This window comes from Botryllus schlosseri, chromosome 16 (assembly GCF_051294905.1).
Source record: "Botryllus schlosseri isolate E-star chromosome 16, Bs_hap1, whole genome shotgun sequence".
NCBI lineage: Eukaryota > Metazoa > Chordata > Ascidiacea > Stolidobranchia > Styelidae > Botryllus > Botryllus schlosseri.
Window position 1 is genome coordinate 20,118,309 of NC_137251.1, and position 19,038 is coordinate 20,137,346.

At 39.3% G+C, this 19,038-nt stretch overlaps 1 protein-coding gene across 1 annotated transcript in view; it reads left to right on the top strand.

Moving 5' to 3' along the window:
• Positions 1–19,038, top strand: part of LOC145458658 (uncharacterized) — a 52,816-nt gene that overhangs the window by 30,833 nt on the left and 2,945 nt on the right. The window contains exons 17-28 of the mRNA XM_080337093.1: positions 322–379; positions 1,466–1,608; positions 2,846–3,049; positions 3,441–3,607; positions 6,022–6,118; positions 8,143–8,267; positions 8,337–8,490; positions 12,048–12,178; positions 12,522–12,726; positions 13,266–13,392; positions 14,918–15,133; positions 18,032–18,437. Coding sequence (XP_080193219.1) covers positions 322–379; positions 1,466–1,608; positions 2,846–3,049; positions 3,441–3,607; positions 6,022–6,118; positions 8,143–8,267; positions 8,337–8,490; positions 12,048–12,178; positions 12,522–12,726; positions 13,266–13,392; positions 14,918–15,133; positions 18,032–18,437 — 2,033 coding nt within the window. The remainder of the gene's footprint in view (positions 1–321; positions 380–1,465; positions 1,609–2,845; positions 3,050–3,440; positions 3,608–6,021; positions 6,119–8,142; positions 8,268–8,336; positions 8,491–12,047; positions 12,179–12,521; positions 12,727–13,265; positions 13,393–14,917; positions 15,134–18,031; positions 18,438–19,038) is intronic.

Here is a 19,038-nt window from a genome sequence, read left to right on the forward strand (position 1 = left end):
ATAAAATAAAAATTAAAAAGTTGCTGTGTAACTGATTCTATAGTTAATTACGTTTGAGATAGTTCTAGTGGCAGAATTTTAAAGTTCGTTAGCTCTAGTCCTAGTTCGATTTGCTAGTGTTGAAAAGTCTGAGTAGGTCCAATGCTAAATCTAGTAGCTAGTTTTTTTTTTAAATGAGTAGTTCTTGTGTTAATTCTAGTTGTTAGTTTTGAAAAAGGAGTAGTTTTAGTGCTAATTATAGTTGTGAGTTTCGAAAAGTGAGTGGTTCCAACTGTTCTACAAACTGTTCCACTTTCATTGATTCTGTAACTTGTTCTACAGCATCCGCCATGGTTAAGCTGGGAGGTGGACGAAGCTACTGGCGAAATTGCGTTTACTGGTATGTTATAATTTTGCATTCATTACACTGGCCAACACATATTGTTGGGCAGACAAATTAAGAGTGGTTGACGGATACTGACGGGCACTGCAACCGAATATGAAATTATTTTTTCAAAGTGGCCCTGGTTGTGGGGATATTCCATATGGCTATGGGCCAGAGGTCACAAAACAGCTCAGTCATATTATAAAGTTTAGACAGTCAATCCAATTGGTATCTTTAGACACTTAACACTATTTTAAATCATATTAAAGCAATATAATTAAACTTGAGGTATAGTAGATTTATCTTAGTTGAATATTTTCGTGGATATCACGTACATAAACCCCAGTAATATAAAGAAGTATACTATCTACAATCTACACGAATACTCTAATAACATTGCATTAATTCAATCAGTTTTCAATCTCACATAAACTTTATTATAATGCACATATTGTAAGTTCAAAATATTCACTTGGAATATCCTAAATAAAAGTCTTTTCTTTCTGAAACGATATGCGCGTGTAAGCAATTTAGGGCGGTATCTCAAATGGTTCCAGCGATGGTTCACCATCATATGAATATCTCATCTGGCCTGATATATTTCTTTTGTTGTTTTAATGACTTGCCGTAACATTTCTCCTTGCTCTTCATTTTAATTACCAAGATGATCCGAAAGAATATCAAAATGACTGAACATGAAACTAACGTTAATGCTCATTTTGGCTCACAGGATTCCATGTGCAGATAACCATTTTGGCATACCTGTTTACAGTTAGGTGCTTTCTGATTATTCAATTCTATCACTGGCTAATTGATTACACAGCGGTTCCAACTTGAAGACTTGTACATTATGACCAGTGTTTCCAGCCCCAGTTTTTGATTCCTTCCATGCCGTCCTCCAAACATGGAAAACGGGGATATTAGGTATAACCACTTTGTGAGCCCAGCAGAAAATTGATCATGTAAAAGTCAGCGGAGATGAGCCGTATATGAGTGATCCAGTTGAGCTTTTCAAAAACAAATTTTATAGCTCCATATTCCTCTTTCATCTCTGAAGAGTGAGTTGTCATATTTCATGATGATATGCATTTTTCTTAATAGGATACCTGTACGAAGTTCTTCAACATCTGTCGCAAACCATGGGATTCACGTATCAGCTTTTACCGGAATACGATTTCGGTGGTGACCTGATGTACGTTGACGATGTCGAGAAACTCATGTTTTCGCACTTTGCAAACAACACAGTAAGTTTCGTCTACTAAGTCTAAAAAACCAAATAGTACGCTTCTGTGTTGATATTGGGGTAATGGTGGCAACATTGCAATGGTTCCGGTCGCAATTTTGCGATGACTCGACTTGATTCGAGTCATTCTTCTAAATATGGAAAATCACTCGACACGTATTGAGTCACTCAAAATTCTTGCAAATGGCTCGAGACATTATGACCTGATGCAAATCATAATGTTAGGTGAATTTCCTCGGTTGTAGGTTATTTTACCTATTTGAATAAACATGTTAAGAGTGAGAAAAATGAGACTATTATGAATACCAGGCATTCGATATTACCCTGCAAATAGCGCGTTGAACATGACTTGAAATCGTGACTGAACACTTGAACACTGCGACTTGGGCTCGAGCTCAATTCTCAACACTATGGCTCGGACTGGGCTGTTTTCTTCCTGACATGGACTAGGAGTTGAATCGGTGGTGAATTGAAAATTACTGGATTTAACTGGAGGCAAAACTATAAAAGTAATATCGATTTGTGACTCAGAATCTTGAGATTTGATAACAACCCTGAATGGTGGGATTTGAATTGAGTATTTATTGTAATGATTGAGGTCGACATCTATGAAGGTCAACTAATGTGATTTCTCCAAGTGACTAATCAAAAATTCGTGATCCTTACGTTTGTCATAATATTTTACCTAAAAGACTTATAGCTTTGGTTGTAACGTTGATTTTGTATCGTGTGAGAAATCTTGTGTTGACAACGTTTGTCGTAGAATCTCAATATCGGTTAGTGCAATCAAGTCAACTTCGAATATGATAAAAGGGCATAACAGAGGTATATATATGAATTACATCTCGTTCAATATGGTAAATCCCTCTCTGCATTCGATGATCTGGATTATAGATATCCCATGCAGCTATATATAAAATATGATATCAAATATGTGATATTGCTGTTCTCATGCCTGTGAAAAGGAACTATGAATTGATATGAACTGAACTTCATATTTGTCGTTTTGCTTTCTGATTCGGAATCTAATTCAATTTTAAAGTTTTTGCTAATTCAATAATTTTAATTGTAATCTACTTGGAAATATACGGTGTAGCTATAATTCTAATTCTAGTCAAATTTGGTAAAGCCTTTGTCCGTGCGTAGGTCTTCATAATCCGAAAGTGAGCGCCTGCGAATAAACGGAATGCTATAGCTGATGGACTGTAAATTAATTTCGCTATTTTCTAAAATTCCAGGTCGATTTTTTTCTGCACGCCAAGAGCATCCGCGGCAACCGACTCGGCAAATCGGATTTGGTTTATCTGACGACTTCGTTCCAATCGCCGTCCATGTACCTGCTGACGAAGCGCGTAGAGAGCACGGAGACAGTGAGCATCTGGCAGTTTATGCTGCCTTTCCGCGAAGAGAGTTGGATCGTGTTTTGGAGCAGTTTCATCCTGGTAGCGTATAATACTGGGTATATTTGCAAGTGGCAATGCTGATAAAAAAATAGAAGTTTGAAAAAAAGTCAGGGTCCATTTAGTTCGTTTTTGCACTCGATAATATTAATACATCTGACTGATTAATGTGTAGATAAGATTACCGGAAACAAAGGTATGAATTACGCGGGCAGTAGACGTGATAGATTTCCGACAACATTACCATCTGAATATGTAGTGCAGATAGGCAAAGGCTGCCTGAGTTGCCTACTCCGAAAGAGTAAAAGTACTTTTTACTGACGACATCTAGATGACCAATGGTTATTGACCATTAATTCATTTGCCAGAAAGGACTTAGTTTGTGATTATCTGTGGGTGTTGCTAAATCGACGCATATGTTGTTGATTTGAAGGTATCATTGCTGATGGCATACTTCAACAAAAAGAACCCGAACGAATACGAGGCCATCGCGCACACGTTCGGACCTAACTCATCGGCAAGCGATCATTTAGGCATATTGAATAGTTTATGGTTCAACTTCGCACCAATCTGCGGTCAAGGAGTAGATCTGGTGCCTCAGTAAGTTTCTAAAGCTACTAAAGCAGTGCTCTCCAACCTTTTTCGTCATGGTACACCCTTTTAACATTTTCTCAAAACTCGTACACCCCTTACCTTATAATACACCGATAACGCAGAAAGCCGCATTTCGAATACATATATATATAGAATAGACATACAATATATATACAATACGTCCGTATTCAAGCGGGGAGTCGCCATGGCCCATGGACAAATACTCATATGATATTTTCTATACTGGGAATTTAAACCACGGATAGCCCTTGCGGTGTTCTGTGCCTCACTTATTTCTTGAGATATGCCTTGCGTAAATTTTCCTCTTGTAGAAGCAAACATCCCAGCAGGCTTACAATATAAAATATATGTACCAGAATCGCGTGTATAAATCTCGAGAAAAGATACTATAGAACAGTGGTTCTCAACCTTTTTCACTTCGCGAACCGGTAAAATTTCCAAAAATGTATGTCGGACCGGTGAACTTTCAAAATTGAAATGAAGCCAATATGTAAAGTATGCAACCGTTTTTGGCAATTTTATGGTGCTAGAGTGTGACATTTAGAGGGTTTTGATCGTAATTAGTTATCTTCTTGATGTTATCCATGTGATTTTATAGTAGTGAGTCTGCTGAGTCGAGATAAAATTGCCTTGTCAAGATAAACGTGCTACCGCCGAGAGTCGTTTACAGTCTTTCGCGCCGAAGGCCGTGGTCTTAACCGTCCACGCCAACACGAATAATATTCTTCTCTTTGAGAGAGAAGAAGCGTTTCGGAGTAGAACCAAGCACCTTGTCGTGCTACCTTGCTCATTGCACACTGCCACCAGACGCAGGCTACTCTGGCAACTACGAAAACAATGCGTGCCGCAAGACAACACCTTGCAGCAGATGTACCGGCCTTGCGCAAACCCGGACCGAAAAATTACCTCGTCAGCTCACCCCAAAAAGCTGGTCTTTGGCCCACATCGGGCGATAAGCCAAACTTCCGGGGGCTTTGCCCCCAGACCCTACAGTTAGGTGGTTGTTTTCACCTGTACTTGTGAGCACATTCATTCTACTCAGTGTAAGCAGAAAGTTTATGCACCTTAATCGCGCCAATAGCGAAAATTTCCGATCATTCATGACTGAATCGGTATTCTCGCTGCAGAATTTTTGGCACAACTTTCGGAGTCCCATGTTAGCCTGAACTTGTGTTGGTAAGTCGCGGAGAGGTAATGGCTGACGCCGAAATGCCTATTTATATAAATCATGCGTATTTCTCGGAAAAGGGCACCTATAAGCATGGCATTCAGTGACACTAAATCGCGCAAAGCGCGAAAAGAAGTTGAAAAATGTTTAAAAAAATTCACACTATGATTTATGTTCATTTGCAAAATATTTGTGGGATCTTTTCAAGCTCGGGCCCTCTCGAATTGGGCGGTTTGGGGGTCCCAGTTACGGTCCTGCCCTAAATGAATAAAACAAAAACGAATGATCGCACAAACTGCACTCTTTAATGATGAGTCAGCTCGTATATGTTCTGTACTTGTCGCCTTCAACATTCCATCTTGAAATTAAGGTATAAAATTGTAATATACCTCGCGGACCGGCAGGAATGTCGTCGCGGACCGGCGGCTGAGAACCACTGCTATAGAACTACGTGTGTAGTCGCGAAAATTTTGCCCCTTGAATGGATTTCGTCGGGAATGTTGGTAGTTTCACATATTACTGTCACAAATTTATTCATTCTCATCTCACGTGATCAGATCAGCCCGTAGACTGGCGTATTTATTGTGATAGCTAGAGTCATCGTCTCATCGGTTCATTATAATGCGGATCTGGTACACCCCTGTACACCCCATCCGAGTGGTACACCCTTTAAAAATCATGATACACCCTGGGGTGTACGAAACACCCGGTTGAAGAGCACTGTACTAAAGCATTAGTAGCCTACTACAAAATCCTCACGGCACTGTGGTCGGATTAGTGTCGTGCGTGAAAGTTCTTTGGGTATTTGAAGCTTTGTTGGGATGAAATATTTGTGAGAACGAAAGGTTCAAGTGTGACTTCACGATCCTAAAAAAGCTCTTATTGACTGCGTGACTGGATTAGCATTGATTCGATAATTTGTCACCACGATTTCGGTTATCATTTGTCAATAATTTTAAATTTGATTGTATACGATTTAATACTAGGACTGGGCACAATGATATGTGTAGTGGGATCCTAATCGATTATTTTTGGGCTAATTCTATTTGAGTAGGCCTATTTAGACATGTTTTTGGTCAAAAATAACAAATTATTAGTTATGTAGTGTGAATGGCACAATTATAATTGTGGTGGGGTAAAATCTATATATTCGAACTTTCCAAGTCACTCAGCCAGCCAGACTACTTAAATCGTGCTTGCGTATTATATTTAGCTCATGAAACATTTTTAGATCTACAGCCTGCACCGTGTTGACTGGAACGTGGTGGCTTTTCCTGCTATTGGTTGTATCAGCTTACACCGCCAACATGACGGCTTTTATGACGCAGGTATTGTGAATCATCTGTCTGGTTATCATGTCGTCGGTAAGGGTGGACACAATCGAGTCGAGTATTCGAGTATTACGCAATATGAACTCGAATCATTATGCCCACCCCTATAGTCGTCAGAAGCCTGTAGCCCGCTTGTGTTTTTGATGTGAACCGCGTAACAATTTGCAAATGAATGGCTTTTAACCTTCTCAAAATATTATTATGTAACTGGTAGTTAGAATGATAAAACGGTATAAATACAATAAGCAATTACCAAGATGGTACATTAATTTAGTATTGAGTGTGCGGTGGTAGTCTGACGTGGTGGACGGAGGAAAGTAAACTCAAGATCAAGAAGTAGCTTATTGCTTCTTATAGTATTTTATTAAATTATAATTTATTTCTTTTGGTATAGCGGAGTAGCCTTGAATCTTTATAAACTTTTTACAAGCCCCCCATGAAAAAGGCTCGTGGTCCTCAGGTCGGGAATCACTGGCATACATATATACATGTAGTTGGGACGTAATAACTACTCTATTGCTTCTTCTTCCAGTATAATATCATTTGTCATATGAGGTTAAACAAATCTCATATTCGTTTGGATTTGAATTTCGACGAGTTGTTTTGGAATGAATATGCAACAGTTTTGTGAGCGAAATGGTAATAAGAACCGTGTGAAAGAGTCTCTGCATCACGGTAACTGAAGGTGTTTCCGCAGATTGTACCTGTTTGAAGTGTAATTAGTCATTGTGCCTTAGTCGCAAAGATACATCTTGTCAATTTCAAATCATTCACATCAAATTTACTATTAAATGTTTTCGACTCCACGACCAAATCTACTTTGCAACTAATTATACCAGTGGTTCCCAACCGGGGAGTAATACCCCTTTTTGGGAAATTTTGTAATTTTTAGGGAGGAAATTTGCTTTAGAATTGTAGCGGATTTACCGAATGTTTCGTTTCCGAACTGTCAAGTAGTCAACTAGTTATTTCTGAGCGCATGTTCATTTTGGCTGTTATTTTGTTGGTGGAAGTATGTACAAATGCTATTTGAAATTTGCAGTGACAGTACATGCTAATTCTGAAGCAATGTTGCCAAAACGGAAAGTGACGAACTGTAATTTCTTGTGCTATATTTATTACCCAGAGGAAAAAAGGGACCATGCCTCCAATTTAGTGTCACTAGAAAACGGAAAATGAGTAAAATACGCATTAATTACGCTTCAGCTACAGAATTGAGTAAAACTGTGTTCGCAATTATGAAAGGATGGTAATTGTTTAGTCTCGCTTGAGGCCGTAGGGATGCATCGGTCTCGAGTTGCGCAGTATAGGCTAGTGCGAACCATTAGGAACGTGGCACATGCATATCCGCGCCAGGATATACCATGTCATATAAAAGTTTATCGAAATCATCGAGTCCGCAAAGTGTGCTCCGAGAAAGATAGACGGTGATAACACTTGGAATCCGAAATGACCGAAAAATGTTTACCGAAACCGTCGATATTGATATGACTGCTCGGCTCGGAAATAGCGGGTATGAATAGTCCTGCCTTTAAATCTGAGCCAAGCGATTCAAATGCGACACGACGAGGAAAACACATCACCCAATCAAGAAATACGAATTTGGAATCTTTCGAGTAGCCTAGCGACAATCTTTATCGGACCTCCAACATGCTTCAACAAAGTATAATGTGGACCCATCCGAAATTTCATTAATAGTCTTAACTGTGTGGCATGGGTGTCCTAAATTTTCGAAGACGCCATTTCCATCATCTCCTGCAGGAAATCTGATCACGTTTATGCTATATATGGACTATGGAAGTTTCAATATTATTGACCGAATTCATAAATAAACTTTAAAAACAACATTCACGCAACTAGTAAATTTAGGCATACTGATTTTTTGCAGCAGTTAGTGTGAATTGATAGCGAAACCATCCAGAAGTTGTGTTGATTGGGAAAAATAGGCTACCATTATTGTTTGGAGGTCGACAAGGTATTGTTGCGGCTCATAATTATGGACATTTATCCGGTATTATCAGGTCAACAATGGCGGAATCGAAACTCTTGACGCACTGGCGAATCAAAAGGAGTTTTCTTACGGTATCATGGAGGCAAGCGCAATGTATCGCCTTTTCCTTCCCCAGGCCAAAGTCACACCATTCACGTAACATGAAATTACCTAAGATGTGAGGTCAGAAGACTCTCATTAAATCAGATTCATTTTTTATCGCAGGACCATATGGGAGTATTTGCAGAAAAATCGCGCCCAGGCCGTCTTTCAAACGCAAAAAGCCGTGTTTGAAAAAGTTCTGGAGAGCAATTTCATTTTCATCGGTGACTTCGAAACTGTCGTGGAAGCCATGGCTACATCCTGCGAATTTGACGTTGTGAGTAGCTTAATCAAATGCATATCGTAACGGCCGTACGACTGGCGAAAATCAGGCACTCGAGTGATTAGATACGATTATCACTCATTATGCACAGTCAAAATATGTTGCTGGAAAGTTCCTTTGTACCTCTGTACCTATTCTGCGTCCACAAAGAATATAATGACAGTTCTCCTGGACATATACCGGTCATATCATTTCATTGCACTTCTTATCAACGCTGTGGGTTGATCACTATTTCACCGATATCTTCTTCCTGCTAAAGTGAGTAGCTATTGTTTAGCATCGGGCGTCGGCAGACCTGCTTCATGCGCGAGCCGCATCTAAAAAATCTTAGCTTTAAATGAGTCACAACACAAAAATTCAAAACTACGAATTTAATACGCCACAAGGAAATACCAGCTATCGAATAAATTTTATTATTGTGTGGTTATACCAGGGCCGGCCAGTCCGTGGCCCGCGAGAAGGTTTTGAGTGGCCCGCGGGGTAGTTTTTGAAATTAGTAATAATATTACCAATGGATTGCCCAGATTGTGAACTTGCAAGACCAACCAAAAGGTTGATTAGTCAGTCCAAAATACTTACGATGTGACGACTAGAATATCAGCTCCGACGCATTGGCCGATCCTTGGCAGTCACATTTTAGGTAGATCTTCGTACATTACAATAAAGCAGAATATTCGGCGATACAGATTTATCTAAAGTAAAAATTTTGTTCACGCTTCTCGAAATATGATGTCACTTGATATCTTGTTTTAATATATTATTTCCCCCTCCTGAAAATGGAAGAACGCCAAATGTACCAGATTGAGTCCAACTATATTCGTAATTACGAGAGAAAATGCCGTCCAACATGCGACCTTCTGTTTGCGCTCGCAGAAAGACCGTCGACGATGAAATCTGTAGGCAAGAATTCATTGACGTGGCATGCTGGCCGAAGCTTTCGATATCGGTATGTCCAGGCGCCGAATAGTCCAATCCTTGCGATATACCAAACTATCCCAGCGATATACATCAGACCCACAATATACTCAAGTAACAATATTGTTGACCTATTACCGGCGAAAAATTTTCGCGCCTGGCGTGGCTAGTGGTCCGCGCGCTGGTTCGTCAATTGAATGTGGCCCTTTGGCCAAAAAGGTTGGCCACCCCTGGGTTATACGGTGCGTTCTCACCTGGGCTGCAAGGTGTTTGAAATCAGGCTGGCGCGGAAAAATTCCTTCACGTGCTGATGAGAATTGAAGGAATATTTCTGCTCGATAATCTTCATTAGGTAATTCCAGGCAAAGTTTGAGTGTTTAATTTCGTATTGAAGTTTCAAGCTACTGTTCTATTTTTGTGTCCATACTTTCCTTTCTTGCAATCGTCGCTCGACTCTGGAGTTATTGCTAGCCTTTACAATACAAATGGAAGGGCCGTAGTCATCATTGCTAGCCTGGAAATGATGCCGACCTGCGCTGGCATGATTAATTATCACATTTATTGTTGAACACAATGATTTATGATTGATTGATGACCAGGCATCATTGTTGCGTGAGAAACGTTTATGTGAACTCGTTTCGAGAGTTCAATTGCAACGTTGTAACCCTGGTAGAAAAATTCTGATTCGTTTTAATACGAGCTCATATTGCTGAACATGCATTCAAGGGAGCTCGTGGACTCGCTAGTTGATAGCACATCCGGACTCAGTACCAATGAGATTACCTATTTATGTTATTTCAAGTTATTTTAGTATTGTGCGAAAGTGCTGTAGTTTACGGCGGCTTATGTATATATATATCGTCAACATCAAGCAATTTACCTGACCTATGTATTATTCGGCATTTACGTAGGTAAATTGATGCTACCCCGCAACATTTGGAAAATTTTCAACCCCTCCTATTTTTCTGTTGGCTGCGCGCCTGGGTAGATACATATATTAACGGAAGTGCGTTTAAGGTTACCAGTTCACCGCCGCGTTAATTGTATTGCGTGCTGATCAATTCCTTAACTACTACTAAGCAAAGTCTTGCAAAATTTTATTGGAGGTAGCACTATAAAGGGATAGAGAGATTTTAGGTGGGGAATGAAGGCTCGGAATAAATCGGAAGTGGGGAATTAGAATAAAAGGTTGGGAACCACTGCTGTAGTGCCACATTTCCCTAAATTTTACAAGTATTACTTAAACCACAAGTGAAGAAACAACACGAACACAATGCGTGATAGAATGATTCAAAAGTTATAATCAGGTTAAGTCTCTCGCGAGCCGCGGTCTGCACATCCTGGTCTAAATGTTTTAAATTTAAGGCGTTCACAGTGGAGTATACTTTCGAAACTATAATTTTCCTTGATAAATTAACTCTTAGTGGCAAACAGTAGAGATGGTGTGAACCTCTGAAAGGTTCAAATTCGTGTGAACGCGAACCTTTTTGAAAGGTTCTGAGTGAACGCGAACGTGAATCTCATTACGTCACGTGACGTCATATTGCAAATTTATACCCTACATTTCAGTGAAATGATATGTATTAATGTACACGTCACCTAGCGACGACTCGGGACACATAATGCCACAATGCTGGAATACATACTGACTTTTTAAACGTCGCCTAATGTATCAACTGGAGTAATCAAGTGATATATTATTCCCATAAAAATCTTCCGTCGCTTTGCCAACAATTTCGGCGAGGACTTGTAAGGGAATATAAACTTACGCCTCAACGGTCTAGGCCAGACCAGACCATGTTTTCAGTGTCTGCGTGTTGCTACGTTGTTATTGAGGAGAGTGTAAAACGAGTTTTACCCCATTACCAAGTTATAGGGCAGTAGCCAGCACCCCAATCGCACGGATTTGGTTTTTATGGTACAATAAACATATGAAATCGGAGATGGACTCCGCGTACGATTTTTGACGTCAGACAACGATATCAATTTCATTGATTGGTTGAATAAGCATCATTCGCTGATTATCTACAAGTAGCGTATTTCTCTCTTGATGTTCTGTGATTGCGGGTCAAGCTCACAGCAGAGAGTCACTAAATATTCACAAACAGAAAGCTGGATATTTCGAACAAACTTTTGTAACAAAGCAGGTAAGATTTTCGAGATTGTCAAGGCTCGTTTAATGTTTTTTCTATGCTGCCAGCGCCATGCATGGAGTTACCTGCAGTTGAAATGCAATAAGAATCAACCAAAGATGTTATAATGATGTGAAAAATTTTAATACATCAAAAAAGGTTTACAGTGCAGAACCTACCAAGGGTCGTTTGTGAACGTGAACCTCTAATTCTCCGAGGTTCACACACAGAACCTAACTACGTTCAGACCATCCCTAGCAAATGGCGTATACTTTCAGTAATCGAAAAAATAATTTCTCAACACTCAATTCGAATCACTGGAATAAATACTCGATTTCGATTGCAGTATTCGAATCATTGTGCTAAGCCTTAATAACGACATTATTCCAAAATAATATTAGACGACACAAGAAATCACAGTTCCTTCGATTTTCAATTTTCTGTCCGTGCAAAGACCGTTTGATTCAGTAAAGTGGTTTCTGACAATGAACCCTACGAATTTAGAAAGGCGAAGGATTCTATGATTACCAGTTTGCTCTCCCATTCCCGCGCGGCTCCGTCTATATTCCGATTTTCAACGACCAAATCCGAAAACTTGCCGACGACGGAATTCTTTCAGACTTGGAGGAGAAATGGTACGTTTTCAGTAGGCTACTGTTGAACAACTACAGAATTTCCAGCTTCACAAATTAGATTGGAATTAAATTACCAGTATTCCGCTCCAATTAGTATACAATTAGTCTAATTATACACTAGAATTATCTAGTTGTCCAAGTCTGGCTATGAGCATTCTTCTGTAACTACTGGAGCTAGTCTCTGACCACCTTCGAATGCCCTACTTATATATATTTATTTCTAAATCTAATTATAATTCCAACCTAATTTGGTAAATATGACTAATATCTAGTTGTTCAAACTGTTCCGATGTTATGCTGTCACTTGGAGATCAAAATAATACCAATTAAATATGACTCACAGGTTTACAATTGAAAAGAATTGTGAGGTGGTGACGACAGAAAGCAGCCTGGAGAATCAGCTCGATATAAAAGCATTTATCGGCATGTACGTCTTCCTGGCCTTTGGGGTTATTGGCGGGTTGGTGGTGTGCTTGTTTGAAACCGGGTGGATCAAATACGGAGGAATACAGGGGTTCTTTGGGAGAGCTGGTATCTACGAATTGGATGTTAGTATTTGGATGTTAGTTGGCTATATGGAAATAAACCTGAATATATCCGGATGGAAGACGTCAGATGTAACCAATTGTCCTATTTTCTGATACAGTTCCTGATATGTAACATTTTTTAGAATTTACCACTAGTTGAAGATTACCACTGAGACTCACGCTATGTTCGCCGTAAATGTTCGGGTATATTTAAAAATAAATATATCATTCAATGCTCGATGTAACTACAAACAGTTTCAGAAATATACAGCAGAACTTTGCACACACACATACATACATTCACACACATACACATACACACACACACGCAAACACACACATATATATACACACACACATACACACATACACTCAGCACTCACACACACATACACACACACACACATACGCATGCACATGCACACACACTTTATTGGAATGTGGGCCTTTTTAGGTTGATCTCATTCATAGAAAACACGCAATACTATACGTCGGAGTCACAGCATTGTACAAATTCTAGTACAGACAGAACCAGCAACAAAATGCTTTAATATCGACAGGCTGATAGGACAGAGATTAAGAAATCCAACGAACTGATGGAAAAAGAATTTGAATCTTGGGAAGGAGGATGGGATGTCTGGAAATTCAAGGAGTGGAAGCCAGAAGATGACTTAAGGCTAGTAGAGGGTAAGTTCAAATGACCACTGGGGCGCATGAGTATTAGGGCAGTTCAAAAATAACTTTTTTTCTGGATTTAAGCCATTACCTACCAATCAAGGATAATCCGAGAATTATCAACGAAAAACTCCAATAACTCCGCTTCTACATGTTGGAATTGAGTCAAATTTATTTTGCATCGTCTCTGAAGACAGCTCAATGATTCCATACGGTTGACAGAAAAATTTGAATTTTTTTTAAATTTCTCTGTTTAAATTAAAAAATTTAGTTGGATCTATACTTGTTAGAATTCAACCAAATTTGATTTGCAGTGTTTTTCAGGGTAACCTGACAATTTAATGACTGAATGGCTGGAATCCAGAAAAAAAATTATTTATGAACAGCCCTAATGAGCATGCAACACTTGACCGATGGGTTAAATTTCGGGCTAAGGCTGGGTTGGACTTAAAGTATATTTAAGGATAGGTGTGACTTAGGATATATAAGTGTTAGTTGTAAGGTCAATGTTAGGTATAGGGTTGGTTTCAGAGTTATAAAGACCCATGCCATATTGTCGCATCGGGATCGTTGTTTTTGAATGTGTAAATCAATATTTGCCAACAATTTCGTCGAGGACTTGCAAGGTAATATAAGCTTATGCGGTAACGATCGAGGCTAAACCGGACAATGTAATCTAGGGCTCTGGACTATTGCTATATTGATATTGACCAGAGTGAAATAACGGTTTCTATATGTTTCCTGTGTTAAGTTATACAGTAGCCAATAACCCGGGCGGATTTGGTTTTTATGATATATTAAACATATCATATAAAGATAGATACCGTACGCCCGCTATACTTTTTCATTAGACAACGATGCTGTGTTTATATCAATTTCGTTGCTATCAATAATAAATGATAATAATTGTCATTACGGGCCAAGCTCACAGCAGTAAGTCACTACATATTCAGAAAAATATGCTACATCTTTCGAGTTTTTGAAAAGGGATATAGTGTGCATGTTCCTTTAGTGCTAAATTTCCTTTTACATATCCACCGCCAGTGTGGGCCAAAGTTTAAAGGGACATAATTCCCACCAAATATCTTGATAGTAACATGAACAATATAATATATGAAAAAGGTTCATATTGCAGAACCTACCAAGGTTCCTTTAAGGGGGAGGGGTTATCATTATGCTATTGATTTTTTTGGGGGAAATTATTCCCGCATAACGTAGTTTTTTTCCTGTGCGCCAGAAAGAAATGTTGTTAAATGGCAAAATAACAAATTGACAGTTCTGCAGGAACTAGGTTGTACAACGGAACCTTTTGAGTATCTCATACCCTAATAATTCAGCAAAAATTATAAATGCAACTTTTTACTGCAACTTTTATTACTATTAAGTGCAACTTTCTCGCGATTTTAGTGCAACAAAAACTTGCCCTAGTAATCATTATTCAAGCAATCACGCAGTTCGCAGTTGAGTCATCGTTCCGGTATCATCTCTGCTACTGGGTGGATTGTCAAGGTCTGTTCAACACAGTATTTTCGTTTAGCCACCACTAACGCGAGACCTGCGTCTCATCGAGCGAACTGCAATGTCTGCGGTCGCGCATTGAAAGGAAAGCAAGAGCCGAAAGTGGAGGTCGAACAAAATCTGCAAGCAATCACTCTGCTTTCGTCCCCTCTTCATCAGAAGGATGAAGACGAAGACCACGATTCAAGCGACAGTGGTAGAGACAGTGCATCGAGTGAAATATTCGAGTCGAGAGGTAATTTTCTCTTGCTTTTGCTTACCTACATGTAGAGGCGCTCAAAGTAGTGTAAGTTAACGTAACGCCTTCAATTTCTACGCAATTAAAACAATGTACACATTTCTAAATCATGTCAAACAAACAACCAATCTATTTAGCTGGCGAAGGTTAAATACCTACTACCTTTTTTAGTAGTTCTAGTTCAATTTTTAGTTGCGAGTTTGTAAAAGTGAGTAGTTCTAGTTTTAGCGAGTATATGGTATGATATGGTATGGTATGGAAGTATGGTGGTAAGATATGGAACGAAATTTTGCGTTTTGGCGTGGAATATGAAGATTCGCAAGTATGGTATGGCTTGGACATTTCCAATTATAGTATGGGTGTATAACATTTTTTTCATACTTCCGTTTGGCACTTTCGCAGTTTTGCCAGAACCATGACGATGATCCGACTTTGGATAGATTGCATAACCCCACCCAAACCCCGAAAATCGTTTACTGATGGATTTATGTTCATATCCCCAATTTCAAATCAACTCACCCACCGAGGTTGACATCCAAAAGTTCTGCAACTTGCATATGAAGAAAAATAATCATCATGATTATTATTTTTTTAATCCTAATATCATAAAAATGATGATATTCACCCACTGTCGCGTTACTCCCACATTTCACTTATCGCAAGTTCCACTCAGTAAACTACCAAGAATTTAGTAGTTATATCAGTGGTTCTTAACCATGTGGACAGCGCGCACTGAGATCGATTTGGATTTATAAGGGGCGGAAATACTGAGGGGCGATATGGGGGTTGCTAGGACGTTATTGGGGCGCCGAAGAAAAATAGCGTAACAGTACAGATGGCGTAGTTATAGTTGTCATAGGGAAATAAATTCTACAGTTCTATATACCCATGTGATCTCGTTGCAATATTCATTCATTAATTCCAAACAAAATCATCAACTATCCACAATTTTCGTCGTCCTAGGCCCGAAATTTACAGACGTTTGTATAGTGTTTCCCCGAATGTAACGGTTGTTATATTTCATTCTAAAATCGGTTGTTTACGCTTCTGCACGTAGGCTACTTTCAGATAGCAAAATCTCCCTTGACACAATACGATCACACTAGGGGTTTTTCCGACAACATGTTTTCAACAAGGTATTATAATAAATTGAAGTTAACTGCGTCTCGAAATCGGAAACCGTGATTTTATATCGCATATTGATTAACTAAATATTCTTGTTTTCGAGAGCAACAAAACACAACTTCACATAATCGGGATGAGTACATTGGGCCCAGACCCGGTAATTATATGAGCCCGTACCAAACAGTTGTTATAAGAACCGTGATTTGATCCCGAAAATAGTGCATACAATTATTAGATCGTAAAATAGTCGAGTAAAGATCGGGCGTGATTCAAGCGCGAAATATTTCCAATAGTAAAGTCCAAACCTGCAATATGGACCGGAATTGGACCTCTACTTCATTGTCTTTAAAACACAGTGCTTACAATATGGGGGGGGGGGGGGCAAACCATGAATATTTCCGAGAGGGGCGCTGGGAGAAAAATTTAAGAACCACTGAGTTACATGAATATTTATATCACCTTCTTCAACTTGAAAGTCTTTTCCACTACGCATACTGTAATGTAGTAATGTAGTGCCACGAGTGGTACGCGGTGCATCTCAAGTGGTACGCCAGTAACTTATTCAGCGAACCTATTAATTTATGATTTAAAAAACTATGTAGATATAGATTTCTAATTTGTTTTATATCCAAGTAACGCTGGGCCCACCAGAACTAGATCGTACAAGTGAGGCAAGGAAGCTGCATATGTGCTCAATTACTGAGAATCTCGAATGCGATAATGACCTAATGGCACAAGCGATGATATATGTTCGATTACTCGCGGCTCGTGGTTGAAAACAGTCTGACGCAGCGATGGCCATCATTGTGCAACTCCAGGGCAAGTCAGGAGAGATCCATATATACTAGGCTTACCATATTTTGGAAATCAAAAAAGAGGACACTTTTTCAGATATTTGCAACTTGCAAAACCGGAGTGAAATTCTCAAAAACCGGTTAATTTTTAACAGTTTGTGATCGGTTGACTAAAAAAAAAAAAAAAAAAAAAAGGTCATCTTTTCCGCTCACAGCTCAAAATAACGTTTTTTACTCCACATTGCCTAGTGGATGACTAAAAAAAAAAGGTCAACTCTTCCGCTCAGAGCTCAAAATAACGTTTTTTACTCCACATTGCCTAGTGGATGACTAAAAAAAAAAAAAAGGTCATCTTTTCGCCCAGAGCTAAAATCACCGTTTTACATACTCCGAAATACCCGTCGTAGCTTCACTTCAGTGCTGATATGCGGCATATCACTCGCAATTTGCTCTAAATCTGCTCTAAATCTCAAAAAAAGAGGACAAAATCTCAAAAAAGAGGACAAAATGGCGTCCTCCGAGGACACTTTCAAAAAGGTCAAAAAAGAGGACAAATCCTCTTAAAAGAGGACGTATGGTAAGCCTAATATATACTACCAAAACCTCGCAAAGTCTATTCTCTAACAGCTCCATGAACCTTTCTGAACAACTATAGCAAAATGTTTATTATACAATCAAGCCTTGCCACAATTTTAAAAGATTCCATACCAGATCGTCCTAACAAATCTTGCCTTCACAACAAGCCATTTGTGCCAAACTGATATCCGTATTAGTAACCTGTGATCAAGCTGATAAAGGGACCTTCAGCACTTCCGAACTATATGAACCTCTGTTCCGGTCGATATAATGAGGTACTACCTAAGTTCAGTAACGATGCCGAGATGGTACGCTCATACAAAAAGTTTGGGAAGCACGGCTCTCATGATACGCATCCCGTCATTCTAGCTTCGAATTATGGAACCTTCATACTTTTCAGCAGAAGCTCGCGATAGAGAATCACCAATCGAAAATCAGCAGCGTGACGAAGAACTCGAAAATACGGAGAAAACAAATAATTTTTCAAGGCAAAAGCTCTATCCTACACTGAACGCAGAAAAAGCAATCGACGCCGTACAAAATTCATACAAACCAACATATCAAATTGTTCGGACAAGCAATAATTCCGAGACCGTAAATTCTGAATTACCGACAGCTGTTTACGATTCACCAGTCAAAGCAAAGGAGGAAAAGATACTTCCTTCTCAGTACCCTACAAAGGCGAAAGTTAATAGTCAAACTAAAATGGCGTCGTCGCAACCAAATCTCGACACGGCACCTCCGAAGTTCTCTCACCGTATGCCTGCAATTCCGATGGAAAGTCAGTACGATTCGACTGAAGACAGGTAGGATCCAATTGCTATGAACCAGTGCTTCCGCGCGGAGCATTACTAAATGTTAGTATTCACTATTTAATAAGTCACACAGGGCTGCTTTCGATTGTTATGGAATGTCAGCACTCTGTTATTTCAAATGATAACGCTTTTATAGGCATAAAAAAACTGTAGGCACGGTGACGATCTTGCGCGTGACAGTTGGTCAAACAATTGGAGTAGGCCTACTATAATATTGGGCATTTCTGGAGATTTTCCAAGTAGGAAAAACAAGCCTATCAAGACTAGACATTCTATGATAGTATCTAAAATGGAAGTTCAACGTACGTATTACCGGTACATCGCACGTGTGTACATGATTTGTTTTCTCGATACATGATTGTCATTCGTTTGGTCATATCTGATTATCAGTCGCACAATAAAACTTAAATTAAAATTTGGTCGCGAACGGAAATAAGTCGGTCAGCACCGTTGTAAACGACATACACGCTGTGACCGAAAATCGTGTATCTCGCCGTACTTAACCCTGGCTTACACTATAAATCCGTGAAGTGAAAATAGGTGTGTTTGTCAGATTTCCAAAATATCGTCCGCTGTACATTAGGCACATCCC